The following is a 23,211-nucleotide window of genomic DNA, read 5'->3' on the forward strand; positions in this document are numbered from 1 at the left end:
CGAACACCCCGAGCGCCCCCTCAATACCCACGTCCCCTTCTCTTTACATCTACCACATGGTTTTCCTCTTGTTCTAGTCTCACCTCTTCCGCCAGGTCATACTTCTTCCGGGCCACGTCACTATGGTGCTTGGTCTTCCTTTTATTTGGTCTTATTTTCGTTTGCCCCTCTTACATGTGACACCAGCATACAAAGCGATCAGCACTTTGCCATGTAAATCCAACGCGATGGTACTGTCGAAGATTCGGTGTGGGAGAGGGGGAGCGAATAAGAAAGCATAATGACAGAAAGCTAGGCGTCACCTTTAGTGGCAACCATGCGGGAAATGTCATCCGGCTACGGAACAGAATAGAATAGAACCAAGGGAATGAAAATTGCAGTACATGGCGGCTGGTAATACAACGTCGACCGCGTCATGTGAGGATGCCTGGGTTTTGTCCCTCCTAAATGCTGAAGAACTTACTCTAGGAACCTAAGAAGTTGCTAAAAAGGCCGCTCTAGAGAACGAAGTGGTTTTCGGGCTGTCAGTCCTCTAAACGCGAAGCGTTGAGAGCACGGCAAGTTTACGAGACGTCTCCTGATGTCTGTCAAAATAGAGCACGCGGCTGCGCCCTTATGAGCAAACTTCGCAGTTGCTGCTCGAGCATAACATAACGAACATAATGCATATTAATGGGAAGCTTTCTTTGCTTAATATCTGCTTCCAGGTTCGCCTTAGTGTGTACCAGTGTTCTAGTTTTGGCATCGAAGCTGGATTATTAATTTTATATATTTATTTATTTATTATTGCGATAACAATATTATGGACGCTCGGGACGGATTTTGTCGTCGCCGTCACGTTCCGTATAAGGTTCAGATCGATAACACCCCCCGTCCCCCGCGCATCGTATGTTTTACCCGCGGGGAAAAGTGCGCGAGTGGGGGCCTACGAGCCGACCCATCTCCTTCGCACAGAGGGCGCTTGGAATAACAGGCCTGCCGTCGATTACAGCTGAAGCAGAATGAAAATGCCCCGCCCGTCTTTTAGGAGCGTTGCTGTGCGCGTGTTGCGTGTTGCTGTGCCGAAAGATAGCATATGATTTATTATGTTGGATAGAAACTGCAGTCGATTTTTTTTCGAAATTGCAATAATTCAGAGCCGTTCCGGGTTAATAATGCAATGGGGGGTCGGTGGCCAGAAATTTACTTTAAATAAATAGTACTGCTTTTGTTTGAATTCTTTATATGTTCTTAGTTTTAATTTTTGTATGGGGGTGCCAAACTATGGAAGCGTACTGAAGTTTTGGCCTAATTAAGGAAAAGCAAGAGAGAGGGTTAACAAAAGGTGGGCAGTCTTGAGCTTGTGGAGCAGAAGGCGTAGTGTCCGGAAAGCGGCAGAACAGGTGTTATTTATGTGCAAGTTCCAGGATAAGTTACTACTTAAAGTTAGACCTAAATATTATACGGGGCTACTTCCAGTAAAGGTGCTGCAGCGAAAGGATTAGTGCAGTCTAACGGGACTCTGTTGCGCGTTATGAGTCATGTTTAGTTGCATTAAAAAGCATTCCTCATTGCTCACACCATTTTAATAATAATATCTGGGGTTTAACGTCCCAAAACCACGATTTGATTATGGGAGACGCCGTAGTGGAGGGCTCCGGAAATTTTGACCACCTGGGGTTCTTTAACGTGCACCTAAACCTAAGTACACGGGCCTCAAACATTTTCGCCTCCATCGAAGATGCAGCCGCCGCGGCCGGGATTCGATCCCCGCGACCTTCGGGTCAGCAGCCGAGCGCCATAACCACTATAGACCACCGTGGCGGGGCTTGCTCACGCCATTTTAACACATTGCCTAAATTAGTGTTGCGGTCACATTGGTCACCAATGCAGGTAACTTCTGTAAACATAACACAATCGTAAGCAAATAGACGAACTTGTACTGGGCTAACGACAATGACAATAGCATTTATGTGCAGCAAAAAAGTAGGGGGCCGAGTACGCTCCACTGCGGAACGCCAGAAGTTACCGGAAGGCAGCCAGAGTACCGTTCTCCCACGCGAACGTACTGGTTGCGTTTGTTCAGATAAGCTGGTATCCAGGAAATAATTCTGGTACGCCAGTCAACCGAAGCTTTGTAATTACCCTTACAAAAGTATATTTAGACAATCAATAGACTGTTTAAACGTATTTTTAGACAGTCTGTAGACTGTTTATGTATTTTTGTACGGTTAGTTTATTGTAGGAAACTGCATAGGATGTTTCACTGTAATCTAAGAACATAACATCAATTTTACTGTTAGTATAAAGACAAGCTGCATAGGTATGAACTATAGTAACTAATTGTGTTGTAGTATAAAATCCTTTTCGAAATCCATGGTGATGATTCGTTAAATCTGAATGTGCTTCTGAGGATGCATCTAATTTGTGAGCTATTATGTGGTCGATGGGTTTACAGCAGGATGATGCTAAGGAGAAGGGTCGATAATTTTGTAATAATAGACGGTCGCGCCTTTCTTGAATATTGGCACAACTCAGGCTGACTTGCAGTCATTTGGCCATTCCGCTTATGACAGAGACGCAAGAAATATTTAAGTATTTGCAACAGACTCCGCGCAGCTATGAAGTTTATTGGATATATTGGGATATTGTCGGGTCCGCAAAAAGTATTAGTCTTCGATTTGAGTAACATAGCAACGACGCCAGGATAAGAAATAAGTTCACATTTGCAGCATGGCCTACATTTATCGTGGGTGGAGAAGCTCTAGGGGCAGAAAATACACCATGAGAATAGCCATTAAAGTTTTGATTAGGGGCGATCTTATCACATATCATTGAACCATCGACAAACTCTTGTGGTATGGGCTTCGTTTTTTCGGTGATAGAATTCCAAAATTTCTTCAGATAATTTCTGATGAAGTTTGCGAGTGACATATTGAATTATTATACTTCAAGGTATTCACCTAATCTATGTGCGAGGTTATTTAGTGCGTCAGATATAAGTTTGGTGTCAGCGTGCTTTTTCTTTGAATCTTTTCGTTTAAGCTTGAGTGGAATGATGCTTCTCGTCATCCAGGGCATATGTTTACGCACATTTTTATGTTCAGAGGGTAGAAACGTTTCGATACAGTATAAGGATATGCGTTTATATTGGTCCCACAAGCTGCAAACATCGGTACCAACAAAATCTATCGGGCAAGTTTCTAGGTGATCAATAATGCTTCTATAGTCTTTCAAACAATGAAATGACGGGTTCAAATGAGGCACCAGAGAATAGAAACTGAAAACGATAGTGATATCAGACAGCCCTTGATCAATTTAACGGTGAACGTACCAAAATCACGAGGAATAAATGCCAAATCTAAAACATATTTAGAGGTACCTTGATGATGCGTTGGTTCATCAACTAACTCTATCAAACTATGTTTGAGCATTATGTCAAACACTGTATTTACATGACTAGCATTGGTTTAAAAAGGTCTCAGAACGTTCCCAATCTACGCCAGGCAAATTGAAATCGCCAAGCAAAAGAACTTCGCTGTCCTGGTACTTAGACATTTGTGCCTTTAAATTTAGTGGGTATTTAGACGGTGAGTCAGGCTGTCTGCATAATGCATATAAGATGAATGAGTGACCCCACAACGTTATTTTTATCCAGATACATTTCGGTAAGTCCTCCAGCAAGACTGCGCCAAAGTTGCGCTGGATCAGGACGACCACACAGCCTCCCCTTGATTGAGGATAACTTGTTCTTGGCCTTGTTGGTGTGTGTTTGAAGGCATACTTGCCCCTTGATTGCCTGTCCTTACTGAAAGCCGTATAGGAAGGCGCGAAAATTTAGTCATCATTCACTCGTTCATATGACCAAGTCTCAGTCATTACAGTAATGTCAGTATCGTACTGCAGCAGTAGGATTTCAAGGGGCTAGGTTTTATTGGTAACAATGCGGGCATTCAAATAAAGGAAAACTAACCATGCATGAACAGCGGCTTCAGGGAAATGTTATGTAGTACTCTGTTTATTGTTTGTCGTTTAAGTGGGGGTACCTCTGTGTCGTTAAATGAGGGTTTGTCGAAGTGTCGGCGCAGAAACACCAACAATTTTTTTTTTTGCCTTCGCAGCTCGGATCTCTGGTACAGCTGCCCAAGAAGACGACAACGGTACTTGCTCCCTTTTACGCCTTTCTTTGGTTTGCGCTAGGCGGTAGACTTTGAAGCAATGTAATAAAATTGCGCCGAATTTCATGGGCAGACATCTTTATGTAGGAAATTTCATCTGTAAGATTTGCTATTCCAACCATAACGTGTTCACATTTCTTGTCTCTATAATATGTACTGCACATTTATGCTGCGACCCGGCGTCCTCGTATGGATGTGCAACTTATTTTTACCGTTTCTGTGCACTATTACCAAGGAAGAGACGAGGCACACTGAGATTGTGGTAAATGACACATTTTTCTTACCTAAAGTTTCTTTATATCACTTCCGCGAAAAAAATATTTTGCTACACATGAACGCTTTGGGAAAGGCAGTGCCGCTTTTAATAAAACGTTCGACGTAGGGTGCTGCAGGACACAAACACAAAGTACAAACACAAGGAGACATACGAGCGCTGTATGTCGCCTTGTGTTCGGGTGTTGTATTTGCGCTATATTTTACGATCATGAACAACCAACTAGCCAGAATTACTGTCCTTGTGAAACTTCTTTACCATCTTCGTTTTGCGCAGACTACGTCAACAGCATCGCCACTGTTGCCACCAGATAGTCTGCGACTCGACGGATCTGCACCAAAGGTAAGACGACACAATACAATTGACTCGCGTTCATTTTCAGAATATGCTTATAAGTTTATACCCGCTTGCGTTCGCATGAATTTTCTTGCTTCTGAGTTTTACGGTCCCTAATCAGATTATACATGTTACTAACCAAACCTCAGTAGAGTCTTACGTGTTCTGCGAATAATATATGCCCCATGATTTTACCACACATGCACATGCCCTCCTGTAATTAGTTATTTATAGATACTGCGAGTCCCGGTAGGGATTACGCATAAAAAATAAATTTAAGGAAAGGTGTCATCAAATCGAGAAGGGCTCCATGGCAAGAAATTGAATCTTTCTGTGTTTCTTGCGTAGATACAGAGCTTTTTCTTCTCGGTTTTCTTACATCTATGGTGTCTTAAAGCGCATGGGTACCCGAATTTGAACAGTTTTTATCGCCAGTTGAAAATATAAGCTCAGCAAAAAAAAAAAAAAAGGATTCTCTCTTCGGAGAGGATGGAAAGAAGTGCTCACAGAGACAAGATTGGTAGCCAAACAAAGCGAGCGTGTCTAAGGTACGAGGAGGAAGCAGACGCGCCGCTCCTGATCATGTGACGCGAACGACGTTATTTCCTCATGTTTTCGATGTTTAGGTGCGGTTATTCACAGAACATTTGTTTCATAGGTGTCATTCGCGCTTGACCATCGCGTCGCAGTCATGTGGTCCTCATGCTGATGGATATCCTCACAGCTGGACACGATCGAAATCCTTTTATGTAACAATACATTGATGGTTTCGGGTCCAGACTGCATAGCGTTTTTGTTAAATGTTTAAAACCACGAATTCATGTTTTTGGTTCCTAATGTCCGTTTAAAGGCACACCTCTGTACTGTGATCCTGGCCATATGAAATGAATTGGTGTTGCAACCGTGTTTCGTAAAATACTTATAATGCGACGACTCAGAGTTATAATCTGATCACCCCTCCATATTTGTAAACAATGACTGGCTCATTAACTTAAAATTGAACATCGCTTTGTTTGATAGTAGTTATAGCCATCTTCGGAAAATTGCCGACACCAGCAACTTTAGCGCTTCTAGAACTCGCATCGCTAAGCAAGTGTAGTTCGTGAGAAATAATGTCGCTCTTGCAAATAACAGCTGTGAAACATTATACTAGTGGTGCAGTCAAGGTGGACAAGATGGACAAGAACACCTACCGAAATATTGGCTCCAGCGATATTTGTTCACTCATTTATCATTACGCCAGCAGGCATTTTCTCGTATGAATAGCTTCGCCACAATTATCTCAATACAATGCATATCACCGTGCCTTTAAGGAAAAAAAATATTATTTCAGTGTACGTAAATTTTTAACTTTTGGAGCATGATAGAGCGATGTTCAAAATTTGAGGGCTGTTGTTTCTAGCAAACGTCGGCATGGTTCTAGAAGATGCAAATGGATGAGTAGAAATTTCTCAAGTGCTTTGCCAAGTACGACTTTGTCCGTAAAGTTCCGAGGCTGATGTGCTTCCTCCCCAAGAAATGATTCCCCAAAACAAATCTTGGTGCTAGAGTTACTGAATATGCTACCTTTAGGTAGCATATGCAGTAATACGACATACAGTAATACGATCTTAAATAGAATGCCGGGTGTAGTGTGGAAGGATATCTCGAAGGTGGAGCAAGTCTTCAGGTTACTCCTAAGCCGACATCACTTCACTACTGGTCGATTCAAATTTCGCGGTAACTTCATATACCGTAAAATCAGTGATACAACACATGAGTAATTAGCGAAATTGCCGCCGAAAGTTTTCTTGCTTCTAATGTCCGCCTAGACTAGAAGCTTACCTGAATGAATGGCAGGGGTCTAGCTTTGACATTTTCTTGCACCAGATTCCGTTCAACATAAAAAGAAACACTTGGCACATCTGTGTTGCCCTGAATTCTACTTCTTCGAAGTTATTTGTGCTTTTAGTCTTCCGACGTTCTCACGTTGTGCAAAATGTGTTTCGCGGTATGTTTAATGTGCACTCATGTGTTCTTACTGTGTGTCTCTCATCTGCTGTGTTGTCTTACACTTCTTGTCTCTGCTCTTTCTTTTGCAAATGGAAACCAGATTAAAAGAAAGGTAAGACCAGGCTGTGTTCTTATGCACATGTATGTTAAATGTTCGCTTTCAACTTTGATGTGTCTTTCTGGATCTATTATTGGCTACAAAAGTCACACTCGTGCAAAATTTGCGTGTGTGGGATAACACAGACACAACCACTACCTTCTCTTCAGTCAAGCTGGTGTATACTCCTTCACTGTTGCAGAGCAGTATACTACGCTTGCACTACGATAGGTTTTCAGATATAGTGGCATGCTTAGCATACTTCCGGTAGAAGAACGTGGTGGATGGGTTAAACACTGACGCATATATAATATCATGCTCCATCTACTGGCATCACTTGTGCGCCCTCTTCGGCGCCATCTGCCCATTAGATACTTCATCTGTAGTCTGATGAGTATGATAATAATATCAGGTGTTTTACGTGCCAAAACCACGATATGTTCACGGGGCACACCGTAGTGGATGTCTCCGTAAATTTCGCCCCCCCTGTAGTTCTTTAACGGGCACCTAAATCTAAGTAGACGGGTCTCTAGCATTTCGCCTCCATCGAAATGCGGCCGCCGCAGCCAGAATCGAATGGGAGACCTTCGGTTCAGCAGCCCAGCACCCTAACCACTGGACGACCGCAGCGGACATATTTAATCCTGGAAACTATCAATTTGTTATTACAGCTAAGCTGTCTATGGCTGGAATGTGGAAAGAAAAATGTGTCCGAAATGTTGACAAAAAATTGAGAGCCCTTCCACTATGTGAAGGTGGAAGACCCACCAAGCTGTCTGCTTAGTTTATTTTTATATTTGAATTTTTCTCTCTGGACGTCCTCAGGTAGCGCGCATGTCGCACACCGAGTTTGCCAAACTCCCTAACAAGATTCTACTCGTGCCGGGGAAACCGTACATGCTTACGTCAAACACTGACGCCATTGCCGGTGGGGTAGCCGAAGCACTGAAAAATCTATGAACGGGAATCGCTGGGTGCCCGTGCTACGCACTTTCTCAGGTTTCACAGTAGTGGAGCTGCATTTAGCGCAGGGTTTAGGTCTGCACAAATTGCTACACAAGTTTGTTTCAATGGCGGACAAAAAGAGCGTTGAGCAGTACGTCTTGAAAGAGAAACGTTATATATATATATATATATATATATATATATATATATATATATATATATATATATATATATGATAAATCTTGCTTCTTCCACCGCTCGAGACCTTGTGAAAGCAATAGCCATGCTCTTTTACGTTTGCGTACCAGTGATTACATCACTGGTGTCTTGCTAATAAGGTTCTCTTCGCCCACGCTGCAACCATGCAATCAGCGTTCGGAAATTAGCCACTTTTGTACACCCACAGTTGGACTGCGCCTCACCGGTGTAGTCACCCAATCAACAGCATTTAATACGGATGACTAAAGCTTCACAGAAAATAGCAGTCCGCTTCATAACTCTGAACTACCAATGTCATAGCAGTGTTTCGCTAATTAAACGTGATGTTGAATTACAGCCATTGCATACTTGCCGCAAGATAATGCTTGTCTTGTGTTACAAGTACGTTTAGTGCATAAAACCATGCATGCCCTTCCCAATGCGCATACCGGGTCCCAATGCATACACCGGCTTTTGTATAAGTTTTGTGACCGTATCATCCACGAGTATTTTCTTTTTCTTTAAGCTTAGTTAAAGTGAGCTGGGACATATGTATACTCCTACACTGTTGACCGGTATCTAGATGGTGCGTTTCCTTCGGGAAGCATTTAACCTTTCACTTTGCACCGCCGCAGCTTCGCGTGGCTGCTCTGAACCAACCGTGGACAGGAGACCTACACGGGGTGCGGGGCGCCGACTACGAGTGCTACCGCCAGTCCCGCCAGGCGCACCTGCGCGGTACCTTCCGCGCGTTGCTGGCTTCTCGGGTTCAGAACCTGGACAGCATTGTGCGAGCTAAGGACGCCGACCTGCCTCTGGTCAATCTCAAGGTACGCATGCATATACCGCTCCCCAGATTGTCACTCGCTTTTGTTCTCGTTCTCACTTAGCTGCATTCTATTGAACACAGCAGGCTGCGTCTTGTAGCGTATGTACACTGCGGTCGACTGTTAAAGGGAACAATCGAATGAAAACGCTTCGTATTGATGGCCCCCTGACGGCAAGCGGTCGTGGAACGGTCGTTTGTGGCCGGCACTAGCCTGCCAAAAGGAGTCATAACTCTCTACCACCAGTATTCTTATGGAAACCTAAGCGACTATGCTTTTCTAAGAGAGCCAAATCCGGATACGCCCTGCATGCAAGTGTGCCCTGTAGGAGTGGACCCATCTGTACATGATAAGTTACAGCGTTATCACGTTACAAGTGTCAGTAAGGTTTCTGGGTAATTAAGCGATGCACATTTAGCCCTTACTTTTCTGGTAATGGCTGAATGACTGGCCGCTGCACAGTATTTCTGACATGCAGTTTGGACCTAATGAAGTGCTGTACACTACTATTGCCCCTGAGTGGTACTGCTATACCATATTTCATCGTAATGAAGAATAGAAAGGCAGCTAGTGTAGCCTTTAAAATATATGTTCATCATCATCATCAGTCTGACTGTGGCCACTGCAGGGCAAAGGCCTCTCCCATGTTTCGCCAATCAACCCGGTCCTGTGCTTGCTGCGGGCACGTTATCCCACAGAATTCTTAATCTCATCTGGCCACTTAACTTTATTCCTCCCTCTCGCGCCCTCGCCTTCTCTTGGAGTCCAGTCTGGTAGTCTTAATGGCCAGTGACTGTCTTGCCTACGCACTACATGCCCTGCCCATACCCATTTCCTCTTCCTCATTTTGGGTAAGATGTCCTTAAAACCTGTTTGTTGCCTGACCCACTCTGCTCTCTTCTTGTCCCTTAAAGGGATTGACAACAGATTTTTCTCGACCCAGCTTTTTACGGCGCAACAGAAAGCTCACCCTTCGTAGTGTTTGTAGCTGCAGCGGGTGATGCGAAAAGCGCATGGTTATTTTATAAGTAGTAGTTTTCGATCTGAAAAGCCTCTAAAGTGGGCGTAGGCGTCCTCCAGCAACGTTGTGAAGCGATAGCGATGCCAATAGCCCTCCTCGCATTAGGCTCAAGCTTCTGCTGTCACATGAGCCAGTGAAACTGTGGTTAACCACCTTCATATTGACATTTTCAGCCGTTTTTGAGTATAGAAAGCAGATAGAATACGTTTTCAGAACGCTCGTCGTCAGGTGATGTCCTTTTATTGGACAGATTTAGTTGAGCGTCCGCAACAACGTACGGACGCAGCCTGCCATAGGAAATAGCGGGCAGGCTGCGTCCGTACGTTGTTGCGGACGCCCAACTAAATCTGTCTATTACCTCGCGAGCCAGGCGCTCGTGGCTTCCGCGATTAGCTCGGGCAACGCGTAATCGCGGAGGCCACGAGGTGCTCCTCGTACTTCTCCAACTCGTCGGCAGGTGCCGCTAGGCGCTCAGCTAAAAACGTTCATGCTGCCGCTCATGATCATCGGATCATACGTGAAGCGAAGGCGGCGCCACTGTTCTGCTCAGTACAAACGAAGGCATATCTGCTCGTTTTAAGTTGGCAAAGATTATAATAAAAACGTGTGCTGCATTTCAGCACTAATATAGAGAACTTAATAACGTACGCCAGTAAAAGGTCACGTGATCGCCCACAAGTGCATCTTCATTTTTTGCCTCGTGAGGCGCCAAAAGTAATTTTGAGTGACGAAATAAACATATAAATCCGCGTTTACCGAGAAAAACAGGGTTCGTTTTAGACAATACAATATACAATCTTGTCGGGGGTTACCTCAGTTCGTGTACTGAGCGGTTGTTTATCCCTTTGAGGTTACATCTATCATTTTCCTTTCCATGGCTCGCTGCGTCGTCCTCAATGTAAGTTGAACCTTTTTGTAAGCCTCCGGGTTTCGGCTCTTTAGGTAAGTACCGGTAAGATGCAGCTGTTATGTATCTTCCTCTTGAGGGATAGTGGTAAACTATCATTCAGTATTTGAGAATGCCTGCCAAATGCGCTTCACCTCATCGTTATTCTTCCATTAATACTTCTTCTTGGGCGAGTTGGTTCATCGTAGATTAAGGGGGTAACAGCGCGAACGCACACCCACAAGAGAGACGACACGGACACAAGCGCTGATCCAGTTCCATTGTCAGGCCCCGCGGTCACTACCTTACCTAACTAGACGTAAAAAATATGTTATTCTCACCCAAAGACAGCAGTTATTCTTAGAGGGGTGTATCGTAGTCCTCAAAATAGTTTCCTCCCATTTTAGTCCTTCTACTCCTAGTTTACAATGCTTTGTCGGAGGTCTAGCGATCTGTGTCGGAAACAAACAACGAGAAAAACCCTCAGGTGAAGCCATTTCCGGACTCATTCAAGGCTCAATACGCCTGTAGCTACCAAAACTACCACTGAACACTTCTATCACCACTTCTAAAATGCCATACGCATTAGGATGGGCAAACACACCAACTAAATACTCACCTCCGTGGTGCACAAAAAAAGTGGCGTAGTTGCCCTTCAGAGAGGGGTGAAGTAAGCTTTAAATACTGTTTTGATGCCGCCGTGTAGCAATGAAAAATAATGTTAGAATATATTATTATAAGCTTAAGAGCCGCGTACAGGAAAAAAAAGGACAATACTATGCGCATTTTGCTGTTCGCGTCGCTTAAGCGCTATGGTCAAAGTACCAAACTAACGAATCCAAAAGTATGCGGTTTCAGCTAGAGTGATATGTCGTTCTTGTATGCCATATTATTAACACAATGTTATACAGAAAATGCTTTAAATATTTCACAATGTCATGTGTTTGTGAGTCATCAAACGGGCTGAAACAGTTGTCGAATTCGCAAAACTTTTCTTTCGCAAGGCCTATCGGTTTCGGTAATGATATGCCCCTCATATGGAGTGGGTGAAAGTTTCCTTTACGTACAATTTTAGCCTACGGCATTTTTTTTGAGTAACGGCCTCGTTCTGACAGTTAAACAAGGAATGTAATAAAAAATCATGGACCAGGGAATGTCTCTGGGGCCAACGTTTCGAGAAGAGGACTTGCCGAAATGTTTTTCCTCACTTCAAGCCTCCATCTTTCCTTGAGCTTCTGTCTGATTTAAAAGGATTGCGAACCACATAAGGCCTCATTCACAGCGAAAAAAATGAATGTTTCTGCAGTTTTATATATGAAGATTAACGTAAAGTTAACCTCGGACATTCCCGTAAGACTGCTTTCGTGAAAATTACTGGGCTGTGTCGAAGTTCTAAACAGACCACATGGAACAGGTTCAAATCTATATGCAGAAGCGTCGCAATAACGAAGTTTTTCTTGCAGGGTGAAGTGGTGTTCAACTCATGGCGAGAACTCTTTTCTGGTGGTGGCGGCATGTTCCCTTACCCGCCGAGGATCTACTCTTTCGATGGCCGCAACGTCCTGACCGACAGTACATGGTAAGGCGCACAAGCTCTCATGAGGTTTGCTATTTTTACAAGCCCCACGCAATGCAGCATGTTCAAGACGATATTAAGAAGGGGGATAGAAATTGAGAGCTGCGGCTTCATTTCATTTATTTACCTTGGAGATCCCGGAGGGGTATTACATAAGGGGTGGCTATACAAACAAAAAACAACAATTGTCCACGAAACAAAGTCTTGTTCATTCTTCCACGAACGCAGGTGAGGTGGTGATGGAAGGGATGTGGTGGGGAAGGCGTTACAGTCTTTGGCTGTGCGATGGAAAGATGTTTACGAGCAAGCGACAGTGCACCCACTTGGGCGAAAAACGTTAAATGTGTCGTACGACGATTTATTGTGCGACGGCGACGTCTTAAACCTGGAACTTCGCAACCGAACGTTGCCAGCTGTTTCAAGCACTATGACCGACGCTGTTGATAATCAGCCTGAAGCCGCCGCCCCTCCCACCAGCTGCGGCGCCGTCCAGCGGCAACGCGACCCTCCAGTCTTTAGCGCAGCAGGTGAGACTGACGCAGAAGACTGGCTTTCCATCTATGAGCGCGTCAGCGAGCACAACAAATGGGATGACCCGGCCAAACTACGTGCGGTCATCTTCTATCTCGCTGACGTTGCGAACCTCTGGTTCCACAATCATGAGCGTCAATTACAGACCTGGTCCGCTTTCAAGGCAGCATTCACGGAAGTCTTCGGCCGCCCCACCTTGAGAAAGCTCCGCGCTGAGCAACGTCTACGCCAGCGCGCTCAACTGCCTGGTGAGACGTACACCAGCTACATAGAGGATGTCGTGGACCTTTGTGCCCGCGTCGATTCCTCGATGAGCGAAGAGGACCAAGTGAAGCATGTCCTCAAAGGCATCGAAGACGACGCATTCCAGATGCTTCTTGCGCGAAACCCTACTTCTGTCGCGGCCATCGTCACCCTTTGCCAGAGCTTCGATGAGTTGCGTCGACAAAGGGTCCTTGCGCGCAGCGCTGTTGCACCTGCCAACTCGCTCTCGGGTCTCACGCTTGCCGCCAACCCGGCGTCCGATATATCCCTCTCCGGCAAGATTAAGGACTTCATTCGTGAAGAGGTGGCGCGCCAACTGTCCATGCTTCCGCTAGGAGATCGCCCTGTACAGCCTGCCACACCTTTGGCTGATCCCATCAGAAGGGCCATTCGCGAGGAGCTTGCCGAGTCGCTACCTTTGGCTCAACCATTCGCTCCCGTAGCTGCACCTCTGACTTATGCTGCAGTCGCAGCGCGACCTGCGCATCAACCCGTCGCATTTCCTGCCGCGATGCGACCACGAACATCTCCCCCTCCTTTGTCGCCCCAAGTTCCACCTCGAAGCCATTTTCAGAACCCCTGGCGCACACGGGACAACCGACCCATATGCTTCGCTTGCGGTTTCGCCGGCCACGTCGCACGCTTCTGCAATCGTCGCATGCCTTCTGCTCATCCAACTGTTGCAGTACCTGGATACGGCTACTCGAATGATGATACCGCTAATGCCGTGCGTTCCAACCCAGACTTTTCGCCGCTACCGCGACGTCCTTTCGCCAACCATCGATCACCCTCCCCACGTCGTCGCTCGCCTTCGCCCTTACGTCGTCGCCAGTCGCCCAGCGAGGGAAACTAGCTGCTGCAGTTCCGCAGGCACGAACTGCAAGCTTCGCGACTTCTACAAGGCCTGCACAGTCGCCGCGCAATTTATTGGACGTTATAGTTGAAGGAACTGCCGCAATAGCGCTTATTGATACTGGGGCTGCCGTTTCTGTCATCGACGAGAAGCTTTGTAGAAAACTGCATAAGGTCACCACGCCGCTATCTGGCATGCTACTGCGCACTGCAAGTACACAGCATGTAGCACCGCATGCTGCGTGCACCGCGAGAGTGGTCATTGACGGCGCTGTATACGTTGTCGAACTTTTCGTGCTCTCTTCATGCTCCCATGAACTCATCCTCGGTTGGGATTTCTTGTCGCAACATCGGGCCATCATAGACTGTGCCAGAGCCGAAGTGGCGCTTTTCCCATTCTCTGGATTCGTACTGCCCGACCCTTCTGCAACTAAAGCCGCAAAGCTCACTGTTGTATCGAACACGGAAGTACCGCCCGAAATGTCGGTCCTTGTGCCCGTATCTTGCTCCGCCGCGACCGACGCCACCGTACTCTTTACGCCGTCGCCTATTTTTCTGCGTCGGAAGGCTCTACCTCTCCCGTTTGCCGTTCTTGCCACTGAATCCGGATTATCATCTATGCTTGTCGGCAATCCGTTTAAGCACCCCGTAACCTTACTGCGCGGAGAATCACTAGGTCGTGTTCAGCCCATTGACCCAATTCACATCCTTGAGACTTCTGACGACACGCCCTGTTATCAGCTCGACGCCCTTACTTCCTCCGAGCATTGCACCTCACCATCACTGTCTTCGCCGTCGTCACACGTTCTTGAAGCCGCCTTGGACGCCGATCTGCCGGATTCATACCGCCGCCAAGTCCTCGCCCTGCTTCAAAAGTTTCGGTCATCGTTTGATTGCGACCAACCATCCTTGGGACGTGCGGCGAGCATCACTCACAGCATCCACACTGGTTCCCACTCTCCATTACGCCAGCGCCCATACCGCGTGTCGGCAGCGGAACGACGGGTAATTAGCGAGCAAGTCGACGATATGCTGCAGCGTGGCGTCATTCGCCCCTCCCACAGTCCTTGGGCGTCTCCTGTGGTGCTAGTACGCAAGAAGGACGGGTCAATCCGCTTCTGTGTGGATTATCGTCGGCTGAATAAGATCACTCGCAAAGATGTCTATCCGCTGCCTCGGATAGATGATGCCCTCGACTGTTTGCAAGGCGCAGAGTACTTCTCGTCTCTGGATCTTCGCTCGGGCTATTGGCAAGTGCCCATGGCTGAAAATGACTGCGAAAAGACAGCTTTCGTCACACCTGACGGTTTGTACGAATTTACCGTCATGCCTTTCGGCCTGTGCAACGCGCCCGCAACCTTCGAGCGTATGATGGATACAATCCTTCGCAACTACAAGTGGAAAACATGCCTCTGTTATCTTGATGACATCGTCGTGTTTTCGGCCGATTTTCCAACGCACCTCATTCGCTTGGGTGAGATACTTACCTGCCTCTCCTCTGCCGGCCTCCAACTGAACATCAAAAAGTGCCGTTTTGCTGCCCGTCAGTTAACAATATTAGGGCACGTTGTATCAAAGGATGGTGTTCTTCCTGATCCCGCCAAGCTTCGTGCGGTCGCAGAGTTCCCCAAGCCCACTACTCTTAAGGCACTCCGCAGCTTCATAGGGCTCTGCTCTTATTTTCGGCGTTTTGTACGCAATTTTGCAAGCATCATCGCGCCACTGACCAATTTGCTTACCGCAAGCAACGGCATCTCCGCGTGGTCAACCTCGTGTGACGAAGCCTTCGAGCAACTACGTCGCCTACTAATTTCTCCACCGATCCTTCGTCATTACGATCCCACAGCCCCTACAGAAATACACACGGACGCCAGCGGCATCGGACTTGGTGCAGTCCTAGCGCAACGGAAAGACGGCTACGACGAGTACGTTGTGGCGTATGCCAGTCGCACTTTAACGAAGGCGGAAAGAAACTACTCCGTCACAGAAAAGGAATGCTTAGCCATCATTTGGGCTCTCGTCAAATTTCGTCCATACCTCTACGGTCGCCCTTTCGACGTTGTTACCGACCACCACGCCCTTTGCTGGCTGTCCTCGTTAAAAGATCCATCAGGACGGCTCGGGCGTTGGGCGCTTCGCTTACAAGAACACGACATCCGCGTTGTCTACCGATCGGGCAGGAAGCACTCTGACGCCGATGCGCTTTCCCGATCGCCGATACCTGTCGACGTGGCCTCCGCATCAATGTCTTTTGCATCCGTGTCCCCCATCAACGTCGCTAACATGCCCGTCGAGCAGCGAAAGGATCCATCCCTTTCAGCTATAATAAACTTCCTCGACGACCCAAACACTACACCCTCTTCTCGAACACTTCGTCGCCAAGCCGCTCACTTTGCTGTGCATGACCGCATCCTTTACCGGCGAAACTATTTAACCGACGGTCGCAAGTGGCTACTCGTGATTCCCCGGCACATGCGTTCTGAAATATGCGAATATTTTCATGCTGCCCCTCATAACGGGCACGCCGGTGAGCTGAAGACGTATACTCGGCTACGACAACGCTTCTACTGGGCCGGAATGTATCGCTTCGTCCGCCAGTACGTTCGAGCTTGTACAGCATGTCAACGACGAAAAGTTCACCAGCGGCCTACTGGCGAGTTACAACCGCTGCCCTGTCCGGCTCGTCCCTTTGATCGCGTCGGCATAGACCTATATGGTCCTCTTCCCTGCAGCTCCTCGGGTAACCGATGGATAATTGTAGGAGTCGATCACCTCACGCGATACGCCGAGACCGCAGCACTTCCAGCCGCTACTTCGCGCGAAGTCGCATTCTTCATTTTGCGGAACTTCGTTCTTCGACATGGAGCGCCACGTGAACTGCTCAGTGACAGAGGGCGCGTGTTCCTTTCCGAAGTAATACAAGCCCTTCTCGCTGCATGCAACATCGTCCACCACAAGTCTACAGCCTACCATCCGCAAACGAACGGCTTGACGGAGAGGTTCAACCGTACTCTCGGCGACATGTTGACTATGTACGTCGCCTCGGATCATAGCAACTGGGACACTGTTTTGCCGTTCGTAACATACGCGTATAACACTGCCACACAAACTACCACTGGCTTTTCGCCGTTCTTTCTACTATATGGACGAGAGCCCTCCTGCACATGGATACATTGCTTCCGTACCGACCCGACACTTCCGAGTGCACAACGGTGTCTGAAGCGGCCAAATACGCAGAGGACTGTAGGCAGCTTGCGCGTACACTTACGACCGCCGCTCAAGGTCGCGAAAAGCTGCGGCATGACAACGAATTGTCTACACAAGATTTTGCGACCGGTTCACTCGTTTGGTTGTCGGTCCCACCTCACAGCCCTGGACTTTCAACGAAGTTTCTTCCTCGTTATGATGGCCCTTACCGTATAATCGACCGCACATCCTCTGTTAACTACGTCGTTGAACCTGTGACGCCATCCCACGACCTCAGACATCGCGGTCGTGACACGGTGCATGTCAGCCGACTCAAGCCATATTACGACCCTTTGATCCTACCTGCGCCGTAGTCGCCAGGATGGCTCCTTTTCAGTCCCGGGGCCATTGTAGTGAGGAAGAGAAAGAAGAGCTTCCGCGTCTGTTGTTGCTGTGCACGCGATCTACCTTCGGCTTCTGCCGGTGCTATACCTCGACTGTTTAAGACGTCGCCGTCGCACAATAAATCGTCGTACGACAAATGAATAGCCTGTTCCCTCGCACCTGCGCCACGCCTCTTATAAGATACGTGACAAAGTGGACTGTTGTAGAATTTATGATGTAATGACAAGCTCGCGATACGACGACGAGGTGCTGGCGAGTCCAAACCAGAATCTGCTTTTTATGGCGAAACGCTCATATTGTATCAGAATGATGAATAAATATACCATACGGCGCGATTCTGTACGGATTCTAAAGCGTCAGTGAGATAGATGTGATGAGGATTCCATATGGGCAATGCATATTCCAGTTTAGGCCTAACCAATGTTTTATATGCGAGTAATTTTACACGTTGAGCACTGCGAAGGTTACGGTTCAAAAATCCTATAATTTTGTTTACATATGACGTGACGTTAGTCATATGAGAGCACCAGTTGAGTTCATGCGTGATTGTAATGTCGAAGTACTTGAATGAGTCGACAGTGTCTGTGGGGGTGTCGTCACTTGGGAAAGGAAAGCGATGACGATTACGGTTGCGGGAAATTGACATGGATTGATATTTTTTTAGGATTTAAGACCGTGATTTACTAGTCAAACCATTCCTTAACGTTATTTAGGTCATTCTACAGTGAAATGGAGTCGGTATTGTTAGTTATAGATCGATAATGAACACATTCATCGGCAAACATTCGAATGTTAGAGGAGACATGCAGTGCTAGATAGTTTGTGTACATTAGGAATAGGAGGGGACCTAAAACTGAAACCTGGGGGGCGCCTGATATTACTGGTATAAATTTTGAAGGAGTACTCTTAATAAGGGATTGTGATCGGTTACTAAAATTTTTTTATCTATGTTAATACGTTAGGGTACAAGTTTAAGTGAGAAAGTTTTAATATAAATCGTTGACACACAAAACGCAAAGAATAAGCGGTCCATTTGGGTATTTAGGACGACTTTCCGTTCTTGCTGACCACATTCTGCTGCGACGCGCCTTTTTTCAAAGTTCGTAACATGAGCTTCTGGTCTGACGTAACGCAGCTGCCGCATTTCCCGCGCGCCCGGTGCGCTCAGCTTCGGTATCGCCGGGATCGGGGCCTTGAATTTCGATGATTATATTTCAAACTATGTGCATTTTAATAGCGAAGCTGTTTAGCAAATCGTTTCTTGTCCGATGAACCAAAAAACTATCATCATAATAAACGGGTATATGCCACAGAAATTGGGTAAAACCCGCTGCTCACCACTGGTCCACTAAACATGATGAAGGCAGCAGTTAGTGCATCAAATGGCTACGAAGTGACGGCGGCAAGCCGAGGACCCCGAGTACGTACAAGTAAAGAATACTAAGGAAGAGGAAAGGCAACGGCGGCTGCGAGAAGACCCCGAAGCGATGGAAGGCTACGCCAACGACGACGTGCCCGTTTATCTATGAGAGGTGCGAACTATTGGTTTGAGCGTGAGGTTCTGTCTGTGCAGCTTGCACATCCGTGTCTTGTCTGTCACTGTCTGTGGTTTAACTCGAACCTCTCTGCACTGACAATCAACGTAGAAACAACCTAGCATCACCTAGCTAATGCCTAGCAACGACCTAGAAGCAGCCTAGAAACAACCTGCATTACCTAACTAAGGCCTAGAAACAACCTAGAAGCAACAAGATCAGTCTTTAGAATCACCCAGTTTCGCTGTGCCAAGCCTTGCGCGTCTGAGTGCAAGCTTCGCGGGCTTTTTTACGATTTAAAAAAAATGGGCATGCTATAAATTGTCACGTCCTTTGTATTCCATATTAACAATGGCCCTCAGGTTAATAACTGGAAATATAATTAACAAGTTTTGGTTAATTACTACTTTGACTGTAACTCTAGGTGCGGTAAGGTTTTTCCGCCTCGGCGTGGAGTTCGTCTGCGAAAACGAGAAGGGCCTGACTTTCATAGCATTTTTATAAAAAAATCTGCATTTTCTAAAAGAAACACGCTGTATATAGCAGTGACCCTTCCTTTTAAATGCGTGACTTTAGAAAATAGCAATTTGCAAAAACTTCTATCGAAAGAATGCAGACACGCGCAGACTGCTATGCAGAAAGATACCGCCGGTAAAAGTTCTTTGCCAAGCAGCGCATGCTCCGGAGGGTGGGGCTTGTGGGTGTGGTACTCGCAGTGACGCCACACTGTTTGCAAGCAGGGAGAGGTCTATTACTTCTCCGGACTACTGTGATGTTTGGTTGTAATGTAATCAATAATTTGCGGCGTTTTACATGCAAACCATGGTATGATTATGAGTCATACAGTAGTGGGCAACCGTAGATTGATTCTGACTGCATGGCTTTTATAAAGTAAACGTAAATTTAAGTACACAAGTGCTCATGCATTTCGCTCCCATCGACATGCGGCTAGAACCCGCGCAATGGAGCTTAGCAGTGCCACGCGATGGAACTACCTTACAGAGCTAGTGCTCAATTGGAATATAATATTGTAGTGTAGATTGCATAACGCAGCAGACAGCTAAGGCCCGTGGACGATCATAAGCCCTCCTACATGAGATTCCTGATAAATAATTCACAAATACCGCATCGCAAGCATGAGGTTCGGGATGACCTGTTGTAGTAGACGTTCAGACGTTTCACCGTCCTTGTAGAGTAGACTTTCAGGTGCAGTTATCCTGTCGTTGCATGACAGTCCTGGAAAAACAAGTATTGACAGCATGAGATATTGATAAGCATGTGTGAATACGAAATTTTGCAAAAGTAAACATATAAACATAGTGAATGAGTAGACAGCCATTTGTTATACATATATGTAAACATATCTTATAACTAGGGCTCCGTGTTTGCGGTTTTATTCGAAAAAATCCGATAAAGATTCGCCGGTAAAGTTTCTGACAATTCGGATTTATCCGATAAACTCCGATTTCAAGGGCCAATATCAATTGGTTCCGTTCTTTATCGCAAGGGCAAGTTCTAAACGCTCATTGATACATTTTCTGGTTTGACTGATTTAAAGTTTACCGCGCGTAGCTGTATTAGGGGACGTAGCTCTATTGTGCTCCAACTCAGCTTCCTACATGCAGAAGCTTCACAAGGACTTGCAACTTTCCAACCCCGAATTCAAGGCGCTTCACTTCAAAGATCCGTGTCACCTACTCAACAACGCTCTGGAGGATGGAATCAGGACGAGCTCGTTTAACGTAGTTACGATTTGGTTGTGCACTTTCCTGTCCTGTTGAAGTCGTCGCGGGAGCTGCGCCGTAAGTTTGGTCTTGTGTGCTTGGCCATGAGCATGTCCATCAAGTCGCGGAAAACTGTATGTCCGTCGAGGTAGTTTTCTTTTTACGAAAGTCTAGAAGATATTTCTGACTACTGGCGCGCCATTTTGTCGTTCTTGAGAAACGACGAAGCCAAGGAAACGAAGTGTAAGAAGCTCAAGCGTCTTATTTCATCGCCTCAAAGTGTGCACGACTTGCTCGTTAAGACGAGGTTTCTGAATACCAATTCGTGTGCCGTGTTCTCAATCATTAAGAAACTTGAGGCACAGTACCCTGGTACACCAAGTTTAAACCATTCTGGGGGTTCGTTTGCACGCACTCATCAGTCAATGGCGTGATCCAACCGAGGTCTTCACATCAGATGTCGCAAGTCTGTTGGACCTCCTTGACGACAGTGACCGCTTAACGACTGTCGCAGACTTTCACGAATACTACGCGGCTGTCGCCGAAAAGTGTAGACAGACATCTGAGAGGAACATGTGCGATCAACTCCAGTACACCAAAGAATCGTTTTGGTACTGTGTTCAAATTGCGAATCCAAACGTGAAGCATGAACTGCACTGCGCGTTCGAAACCTAAGCGCCTATTTTTCAATTAGTCCTTCTTGAAACTGACGATATGAGCCAGCTCCTGAGTGACTTTGCGAACTATCAGTGCTATGAAATATGTAACATTGTTGAACCCCTGTCGTTTTGGAGACTTCACAATGTCCAGTGGCCAGTGCTTTCTCGCTGCGCGCTGCGTCTTGTGGCGCTTCCTGTTTCTAGCGCTAACGTTGAAAGGGCATTTTCAAAGCTGAGAGTCGTCAATCGAATCGAGCGCGCTTCGATCACTGACAGCAACCTCGCAAAGTATGCTTGCGTGTTTTACAATAAGCTTTAAGCATAGGGTTGTTATACGCTGAAATACAGGTGTTTTGTTCTCAAGTATTTCGCTTGTGCGTATATGTTTTTGTGCATTCAAACCTTCTAGAAAAAGAAATGTGCTTCTTGTGTTTTGATGTTTTAGTATTCAGATATGAATAGATCTAAGATTTTGGGGTTTTGAGAATGACGCAAAACCCCGAATATCGGAGTATTGGAAATTTACGAGAAATAAACTCCGATAAACGCCAAACTTCCGTCGAAAATATAAACTCCGATAAACACCTGCCGATTTTCAAGAAATATAAACACCAAAAACACGGATCTCTACTTATAACGCTTGTTGTATCGCTTGGGGTAGCTTCTTTAGAAGGTACGTCCCATGTAGCAAGTGCCTTGTCCATTGTGTACAGCTGCTTTCTTGTCAGTTAGGCCAGGAGGCTAGGCCAGAAAAAAAAAATGCAAGAATAATCCCGAAGAAAATGCCGGTTTCTTTATCAAAGTGAACTGAAAGTGCACTTATAAATTTGTGAAACTTTTGTTGCACTAAATGTGTATTAAAATAACTTAAACTGACCACGTGGACGCACGAGACCTCTAACCTTGCTTCTCAAGTGCGACTGCTGAAAACCATAACATGTTTTTGCACTGATATGTATGTCGCAATTTTTTGTGCCTTGTCTCAGAAGTTTGCGTGGAAGAAGAATGTCTGTAATCGACGCACCGGCGCATTTGATGCTCAGTCCAATATGCGCGTATTTTAGTTTCCTTCCTCATCCCGCACATTCGTGTTAGCATTTCCGTAATTTACTATGCCATCGCACAGAATTTTACTAACGTGTAAGACGCACTTGTCAGTCCACGATACCTTACCTTCCTTGTTCGTACTTATACCCTTTGTGCTTATCTACATCGTTAAATCTCTATTCGGCTTTAATGCATAACGTCAGTTGACGTACAGTTCGGCAATTACATTTTTCTTGCGTGTAGAAGTGCTCAACTAAATGCATGCGTCTATGTATGTGGAAGGGGACTGTTGCCTCGCTATTTTTTTTTAGGAAAGGATATCTTTCTGTTGTCTATATTGTGCGTGACGTGATGAAACAGATTTTGTTTGAAATTTTAAAGGCTCACTTAATTGAATAACCTTTGTTTGTAGTACATCTTTCTAATTTATATATGATTGTTCTAGGTTTAAAGGCGGCAAATGTGGTCTTTGTTATTGTCACGCTACGAGTAGATTAGAAATGCAGGCTTTTGGTCAAATAAGGTGACATCAAAAATAACTCATAAGCGTAAAAGAAACAGCCATTTGCAAGTAGCTAAGTAACATGTATAAATATATCTTATTGTGCAGCCTTAGTCTCATTATAGAAACAACCAGGGAATGTTGCCTTTCACATCGTGATCTAGACCGTATACACTACCAATAGAATTGTATAGACT

At 46.0% G+C, this 23,211-nt stretch overlaps 1 protein-coding gene across 1 annotated transcript in view; it reads left to right on the forward strand.

The window, feature by feature from the left end:
* The window catches only part of LOC119392275 (collagen alpha-1(XVIII) chain), a 503,217-nt gene that overhangs the window by 246,082 nt on the left and 233,924 nt on the right, over positions 1-23,211 (forward strand). The window contains exons 24-27 of the mRNA XM_037659675.2: positions 4,101-4,139; positions 4,708-4,773; positions 8,635-8,829; positions 12,197-12,312. Coding sequence (XP_037515603.1) covers positions 4,101-4,139; positions 4,708-4,773; positions 8,635-8,829; positions 12,197-12,312 — 416 coding nt within the window. The remainder of the gene's footprint in view (positions 1-4,100; positions 4,140-4,707; positions 4,774-8,634; positions 8,830-12,196; positions 12,313-23,211) is intronic.

Source organism: Rhipicephalus sanguineus, chromosome 1 (assembly GCF_013339695.2).
Source record: "Rhipicephalus sanguineus isolate Rsan-2018 chromosome 1, BIME_Rsan_1.4, whole genome shotgun sequence".
In the NCBI taxonomy this organism is placed as follows: domain Eukaryota; kingdom Metazoa; phylum Arthropoda; class Arachnida; order Ixodida; family Ixodidae; genus Rhipicephalus; species Rhipicephalus sanguineus.